Source organism: Sinocyclocheilus anshuiensis, unplaced genomic scaffold (assembly GCF_001515605.1).
Source record: "Sinocyclocheilus anshuiensis isolate Anshui unplaced genomic scaffold, SAMN03320099.WGS_v1.1 scaffold80, whole genome shotgun sequence".
NCBI classification, from domain to species: domain Eukaryota; kingdom Metazoa; phylum Chordata; class Actinopteri; order Cypriniformes; family Cyprinidae; genus Sinocyclocheilus; species Sinocyclocheilus anshuiensis.
In genome coordinates this window covers 1,591,165-1,600,180 of record NW_015554102.1, presented here as the reverse complement: position 1 = coordinate 1,600,180, position 9,016 = coordinate 1,591,165, and the positions used below count along the sequence as shown (strand labels likewise).

Sequence of the window (9,016 nt, the reverse complement as noted above, 5' to 3'; positions counted from 1 at the left end):
ACACACACACACACACACACACACACACACACACACACACACACACACGATTTCAAGAATTCACAAGATTTCACTACATCTAAAGAAACATCACATGCATTCGAAAACACTTCATCACACACATGTAGGTTCACATGAATTCACTATGATGAAATATGGATCAGTGTTATGTGTGCATTTTATGTTATGAGAGGTATGATGGCACAGAATAGCTTATCAGTCATTGATCAAACCAGACTCTTTCTTCACACACACACACACACACACACACACACACACACAAACACACACACACACACACACACACACACACACAGGAAAAAATATAGATGAACAAAATCAGATAATGTCAATTATGAAAAAAATAAATAAATAGATAAAATCAGTCTAATAAATATTGACTGTTTTACTTAATATTTCTGTGTAATGTGTTTTATGCTGGAGTATTGCACTTGGAGTGTGAATGACCCTGACAGCTTTGAAAGTTACAGCATCCCACAGGCCAAAAGGTGGGTGTTTTGAGGGTTATGTGTGAGAGTGTATACTAACCTTGGTAGTCTTCACCTTGTTTCCTGTGCTGCAGCTCCAGCCTGTGAGGTCAGGCAGGACTTTACACTCCTCACCATCCAAGCACGGCTGCATCTGACACCACCACTTCTGAGCTACTATAGACACTACACACACATCACAGGGAACATGAACAAGTACACTAAGGTCAGTACAAACAGAGACACTCACTTAAAAGTAGGGGTCATATCATGGAATGGAATGAAACAAATCAGGCAAAGTTTGCATTGTTTCTAGATGGGTGTAGCACCTACACCTCAAAAACAGCTGGATGGAATGTAACTGAATGCATTTTTGAAAGTTTAACTCTTTCAGCTATACACACGACATCTTAAAAATGTACCAATTACAATGCAAGATGTGATACAACAACCAAAGGTGTCCATCTTTCACCCATCAGTAATTAATTATAATTAATGTTATTAATTCCATTAACATTTAAGCCCTACAAATTAAGAGTGTTTTAGTATCTCAGTTAAAATTGTAAGTGGACTCCAGGGAAAGAAATAAAATGGGAAAAAAATGATATGACCCCTTTAAATACAGAGGATCATGGAGCAGCTCAGGAGCAAGAAAATGGCAAACAGATGAGGAGCTATTTGAGATGATACAGAGAGAAAGAATGAAGCATGTGATGGGGTGAAACATAGCTTATTTGAAATTTCCTCTCACGCAGAGCGCTATGTGTAGAGACACTTGAGCTATTTTTTCCTGAGTTTACAGTCAGGCATAATAAGATAACGATCGATTTCTCTGTCAAGTGGACAGTGTTGACACAATATTAAATGAAACAGCCAGAGAGCTGAGGGAGACAAAGAGACCGAAAGACAGAAAATTAGAGAAAAAGAGCGAGGTGGAGTAAAAGAATGAAAAATGCAGGACACAATTTCTCATTTAACCCTTTAATCTTGTGTATATAGGGGCGAATTTGCGAAACATTACAGTTCACCCAAACACTAAATACATGGAAATAGGAATTGAAATGAACTGAAGGTCCATTTTACCATCCACACAGGAGGGTGCAGCCCTTGTTGTTCCAGCGACTTGTCCTGGGAAGCAGGAACACTTAACCGTCTGTGATCGCTCCTCAATCTTATTTCTGTTACAGCAGCGGTGGGCTGCAATCACCTCACATGTGCCAGCCTTCACGTGCACTGCAACAAAACACACACACAGACCATTCCATAAGAACATTTGTCTCTGAATGGCATTGCAGTCAGCATCTCATTTACACAGGCACACCTGCATTCAGTCATTTCACCACACTCTCTTACTGCATGCACATATTATCCTGCTCTTATGCTAGGTACAGCTTCTTTTTACACAATATTTATAGTTAGTGTTAATCAATAACTTTTCATAAGATTAATTGAATAAATTTAGTAAAAAAAATTAGTAATGAATTTAATAAAATAATAAATAGTTTAATTTGTCATTGTAATTAAATTATTTCATTTTAATCACATTTTATTATGTTTTTTCATTTTATTTCAATGTTTTATCTTGTTTTTTGTTTTGAAGGACATATTTTAGTGTTTCGTGTTTTTTCAGTGTTTTTTAGTATCCATTGTAATTAAATTATTTCAATTTAATCACATTTTATTTATTTATTTTTTTTCATTTTATTTCAATGTTTTATTTATTTATTTTTGAAGGACATATTTTAGTGTTTCGTGTTTTTTAGTATCCTCCACAAGCAAAATATTTTATGGTGTTTTGTAAGTTAAAAGTTGTATGGTTTTAGGGCACTAAATAAATGTAGAAACAATTTTCACTCAGAAATTGCTAGTAAATTGCACAATTCATTACAAAGAAATGGCAAGAAACACATTGAATTAAACGTGACATGTTGAAGTAGAAAGTCTGAAACACTCCAATAATCTTTGTTTTATATAAAACTTGCGTTACAAAAAATATTTTTTAACAGTAATTCTGCATACAGGTCAGGGGGCATGCGCAAATTTTTTATTGTGTTATTCTTAATATAACTAATTGAAATAAATTAAAAAGTTAAATGACCATAATTTTTAGCTATTTTTATAGCAATACTTTAGTTTGTCCAAAGAATCTAGGTCTGTTTTTCTTATGCAGGAAGCTTTGCCCAGTATTTTCTGAGAACTTTAATTAAAGCTCTGAGGGTCACAGAGATGAAAAGAAGACATAACCAAAAAAATTAATAACAGAACCGCTCTGGGTGCCTGACAGCTACTTGCTAGGCCTTCAAAATGATTGAAATTCTAGCAGAGATCTTCACCATCTCACTATCTCAGTATCACGTCAATGAAAAGTGTTTTTCTCTTTCCGAGTGTTTGAAATTTGTAGACATGCCTTTGAAACGTTAAAACTGAAACTGCAAGACAGAAAAACACAGTTCTATTAGAATAAAGAGAAAACGCCGTTAATGAGTGAAAAACAAACGTCTGAATTCATTTTTTTAAAGATCGCTCTTGATCTTTCTCAATCCACCCACCTTGTCTGAAGCATTCAAAACAGTTTATTGTGGATCAGTACAGCTTAGTGGCTTTCACCCTACAAACACCAGAGGCTTCTGTTGAAATGCAGTCTGAGCTTGTGAACATGCCCCTTAATGGCTGGAGCGGGTTTAGCATCAGCCGCCATGTTTACGGGGCATACTCTTCTAACTGTTAGGTGGTATAAAGTTTCTGATCCCTGTTTGTGGAGGGACTTTTAGTACAGGGGCTGTTATGTGGACTTGCACATAGATCGATACTGCAGCTTTGGGGTGCTTTTTTTAATAGCGCCCAAAATAAAACCTCTAAATCTGTGCTGGGCCCTCTATTCCAAATCTCACTTGCTTGTTCCAGATTTATTGGTCATGAAAGCAAGTTGTGCCTTAGATTTTGGCTTTAGTTTTCAAGAAAAAAAAAAAAAGCCAGCTGTTTGTTCCAGTCATGAAGGTTTTGTGATATGTACACCATGACATCATAATTCTGTTGCTGGACTTCCTCTATAACTAATAACAAACATGCAGGATAGATAAGTGCATTGGCATACAAGTAAAGGCCTATTTGCAACAATAATGACATTTTATACAAAACATTACATCTCTATTAACTTCTTCACATTGTATGTGAAATATTAGACTGTGACTATTAATTTTTTATTCAGAAGTTATGTTTGCTAGAATGCTGAGCAATTAATTCAGTAAGAGAATTACACTGCAAGCTACAGTAGCTAGCTAAATAAATAAATATTTAAATATTGTAGGAGCGATTACCAGTCATTTTTAAAACGTCCTTCAACATTTAGTTGCAAATTTAAGTTGCAAAATTGTTCCAAAGACTATATCGTCAAGTTTTATTCCTTCTTACCCCATTGAAAAGGTTTTGTCTTCTTTACCTTAAAAGGTAAATAAATCTCAAATAACATTTACTTTTAAAACAAGAAAATAATAAAATACGGTTCACTTATTTCAAGTTATATTCTAAGCTATATTCCTTGAAAGCAAGACAAAAATGTTGATTAAATAAATAGATTTTTGTATTGTACAAAAATTATGAATTGGATTTGTTTTGGTGAATAGTTTCAGGACAGATTTTTTTCTGTGCTTTTGTGTCATTTAATTGCATCAGACCTTGTGTGAACCGACCTTGACCAGCAACAGAACATGAGGAACAGGCTAAGCAATGGAGCCGCTGTGATGTAAAGGACTAAAATGAAGCAACCAACACGATCAAATGTTACAACAGTGTTCGAACGGAATGACCTTTAGCTAGTTGGAAGAGGAAATTCTTGTGAGTGCCAGAATGAAATATCCTTCAGAACAGAGCATGCTTTATGTTGCTTTTGGAATGGCTCTATCCTTCAGTGGATGGGCAGCGCAGGGTGAAACAGCCAATCAATTCAATCTCCGCACACATTACCTCACATCAGATTAATCCATCCTGACTGGGTCAAAATGGGGTTGACGCTGCTGGTCAACAGCCTGTGCTGTGTGTGTGCGAAATGTGTAAATGTCAACCGTCCCAAGAGATCGACCTCTCAGCTGAGAAACGATTCTTTCAACCATATTCTCTCATCATGCATCTCACTAACTGCAGTGACAGGGCCGGGCCGGGGGTCTGGGAGTGTGTGTTTGTCCTAGGGGAGTTATGTTTCTTTATTCTTCCTTTCTCGCTTTCTCACCTTCCACTTTCTCTCCCGCTCTCTTGTCCTGGGTTTTCATTTCTGTCTTTCAATTTAGTATTTCACAATTTCCTATTTGGCCATTTCCTATGCATGTATGTATGCATGTATCATTTATAGATATAACTATATTATATATTAAACATATATTATTAAAAAATATCTTATTTAAATGTACCTTTATAGATTTAGCAGATGCTTTTATCCAAAGCAACTAACAAAAGAGGAACTAAGGCAATTTGACAAGGAGTCAACAATATTTGTAGCATTGTCAAGTGGTTTCACCCTTTACAAAGTTTCAATGTGCAGAACTCTCCCACTTGATAAGACAGCCCACTACAAGAATACCACCGGATTCCACTCATTGACCATACTTGCTTTCTTTTATTTTTTTCAGATTTTTTGATGCAGTGATCAATCAGCCAGTCATTAGTCAAGCAGGTGAAAAACCTTTAGACAAATACAAACACCACTGTAAGACCACTAATAAATATAATCAAAAAATACCAAGCAAAACTTGTATACAAAGTGTTCTTTTTTAAATTAGCATAAAGAATATCATACAAGTAGACAACAGATATTTAACCATTTATATACCAAATACACTACTTTTCAAATAAATTATTTTAAACATCCTTTTTACAACTTTTAATTTAAATATACTCTCTATATAGAAAACTAGACCTAATTCACAAACCAAACTAATACAAAACTAATGATATTCAAATACAACATGATTGAACAAAACAACCCAAGTACAAAATAACAAAATATTAAAGCTCACCGGCTGCTTCTTCAGTTTGTTGTAGTAGCTTAACTCTGCACAAAAAGGAATCTTTTCTTTGTTTAAACCACTGCTACGCTACATAAAGTCTGTTCTGCCCTGCTAATTAATAGATTAACTTAATTAACTTCACCTGGTGTTCTCTCACTAGTGAATTCTAGTGCACTCTGGCTAGTGCACTCTAGTTAGGAGGGGCGGAGCAAGAGCAACCAACAGTTTGCCACAACAAGCATACTATATATATACACTACCGTTCAAATGTTTGGGATCAGTAAGATTTTTAATATTTTTTACCGAAGTTTTTTGTGCTCATCAAGGCTGCATTTATTTGATCAAAAATACAGAAAAAAACCTGTTATTTTGTGAAATATTATTGCAATTTTAAATAACAGTTTCTATTTTAATATACTTTAAAATATAATTTGTTCCTGTGACGCAAAGCTACGGAAGTTCTAAGCGGCCATGCAATATATTTTTTTTCCGAGTTGTTTTCTCGTTATAACGACTTAATTTTCTCATTATCTCGACATAACAACGGGAGTTTTCTCGTTATAACGACTTAATTTTCTCGTGATCTCGACATAACAAAAGTTGTTCTCCAAGTTACAAAACTGCGCCAACAGCACATTACAGACACACAAACCTTCAATTTGTGAGGGAAACATTGCGTAGCTCAGAAGGAGTGCCGCCCAAATCAGCTGTAAATGCCAAATGCAAATATTTGTGTAATCGGAATGAGAGGGCGATGGCTTTCCTGTATCGTGGGACCACAAGACGGCAGGGAGACGGGCTTGATGCATCAGAAATCATCAGGATGGAAGGAAAAAGATTTGTATTCTGCACCTTACTAGCCACAGGAGATGCTGTTAATTGCTCAGTATGTTAATGATATCTTCATGGTGTTTACCGGATTTACCAAGACAGCTCACTCAGTCTCCAGAAACTCTATGTCTTGGGCTCTCATGCATCACTGCTCTGCTTTTGAGATCTTCAGGTTTATATCCTGCCCAAAGCTAAACAAAAGCAGCAAACTGAACCCTTCTAATAACATGGATTGGCATTAATTGCAATTTCTTCCTGTACAGACTTGGGTTAGACAAAATTCTGAATTTCAACACAACGCCACAAATAGCCCATATGTCATCATTGTTTTCCTCTATTTACTTAGTATATTTTTTATTATTTTTGTAATACATCACACAAAGTGTCCACCACATTACTCCACTCATATAACTTTATAAAAAAAAAATACTGACCAACTTTTAATATATTGATGATATTTGGTTTAAAAGAAAAAGTTTCATCAGCTGATGAACAACAGTACAATTCATTAAACGCACTGTAATTCTATCCCTCACAGCCTCGTTTTCATTCCTGCCAAAAATTAAATATGGCGCTACCCTGACTAAGGTCTATTAAAGTTAATTTCACATTTTGGAATTCGAATTTAAAAGGCTTTCTTATTTAAATTCTGAATAACATATCACAACACATTACTGTAATTGCTGGTGGTCATTATGATGATGATGATGATGATAAGTTTTTGATATGCCAACACAAAACACAGCCTTCAAGAGCCAGTTTATCTATATAATTATACGATCCCACACTGATATATCAAACAGTTTCTCGTTCAAAGATCTCAAATGTCTGTAGGGAAACTGACAGTCATTATGTCTCTGAAGGCGCATCCCCTGTGGCGTAGCTTTAAAATCGGCTTTTTAGAAGAAGAGCCCTCAAATGCATAAACATATTTAAATACACATGCACAAAGATGAGCTAATGGTTTTACAGATGCTTTTAGGAGGTTCACACGAACCCAGCAGAAACAGCACACTTTTCAATTTGTTAATAATAATTAACAATAACTCATAATAAAATGTGTAGGGTTTAGTACACGAATCCAGGTGAAACAGTTCTGAATCAAGGGGTTTATATTTGAAAATCATGTGTGATATTGCTATGCTGGATCTAAACTCTGGAGGAAGGAAGATCTTCAGGAGATTGACAATATCTATAACTCTCTATATCAAATTATACCTCATATCCTACAGATAGAGAGACAGAGGGAGAAAGGAAGAGGGAATAAAAAAAAAAAAATCCATCAAAGAGATATTCTGCCAGCAGAGAAGTGTAGCAAGAAGAGCACAAAGCTATTGTTAAAGTTACTGTGTTATACTAGCAGGTCTTAAGCTTTCATTTCGTTATTGTTCTTTTGGATGGCTTTAATATATCACTGAATTCACTATGCATGTGTGTGTAGAATACACTGTAAGCATATTCCTGGCAGGTTTTATAAAACACTGCAGTGAACACAGACACGTGTTCGCATATACCATTAACCTGTCTGACTGTTCATAAGACCAGATGTATAAAGAGACACATTGCTGAAGGTAATGGGTTTTTATCGCTCCATCTGTAGGTTTGAAAGCACATTCAAATTGAAATTATTTCTCAGCAATACAAACTTACATAGAAACCTACTGCACTGAGGCAGCGAGAAACAACAAGTGCTAGAAATGTGAGGGTACAAGGCCATGTGTTGTGTTTTGGTCATGTTTTTTTCAGTTGTATGCCCTTCTTCATTTTACATCTAATCAATATTCTCTGATTTTGCCATGGTTTAGGGTTTTAGATTCTTGTACATGCGGGTGTCTCTTATGTGAGTTGATTTTCAATAAACCTTAAAGATTTCAACTATTGTATTTTTATATGAAGGTCATGTTAAACAAAAAAAAATCTGAACAATAAATAAATAATAAAAACTGAAAATTATAACATTTTAAAATATTTATTGTGAATGTCAAGTTAATGCACAGTACTTGCTTACCAAGGAGTCAACATTGTTCCTAAAGAGCACGCTTGAAGTGAAATATGTGATTTGAGAACAAAACAATGAAAAATAATGGTACATTTTACATGAACTGAATATTTTTATTATGCATCATTTCCCAAAATTGTAATTGACTTAAAAATGACTTAATTCTATCATATGCCCACTGTAGTTATTAGTCAAATTAAATCTTTTTTTTTTTTTTTTAATACGTATATTTTGGACGGATGGATGAATGAATGAGATCCAAAAGTATCCATAGTTGAATAAACACCATCGTACACTTGAACACACTCCTCCAACAGTCTCGCAAGGCATAACTCATCTACCAAAATGTGTTTGTTCATCACAACAATATTGCTCTAGACACATTTTAACGTCATTTCAGATTATTCCATAAAGCAGAATCTCTTTGCTCACTGTGACTGTCTGTGTGTATTTGAAGTAGTTTGTATTAAATGATTACTACTGTAAATGTATCCACCTGTTCCATTTGTGGACAGGTAGCTTATGTAAGTGTACTTACTGCTAACATCTGTGCTGTATTATGCATGTTAAGCACAGCGATCGCACACACTTATGTCATTCATAATGTAACTAAAAATATCTCCCATATTGCACTAGCATATTCTGCATCATTCAAACATGCAATCCTATACATTATTTAAACATGTTATACAAACCGA

The 9,016-nt window shown here is 35.0% G+C and overlaps 1 protein-coding gene across 1 annotated transcript in view; it reads right to left on the bottom strand.

Annotated features, from left to right (window-relative positions):
• tafa3b (TAFA chemokine like family member 3b) overlaps positions 1 to 9,016 on the bottom strand; it is a 74,258-nt gene that overhangs the window by 1,895 nt on the left and 63,347 nt on the right. The window contains exons 3-4 of the mRNA XM_016461889.1: positions 1,572 to 1,721; positions 550 to 674 (exon numbers count right to left, since the gene is read on the bottom strand). Coding sequence (XP_016317375.1) covers positions 550 to 674; positions 1,572 to 1,721 — 275 coding nt within the window. The remainder of the gene's footprint in view (positions 1 to 549; positions 675 to 1,571; positions 1,722 to 9,016) is intronic.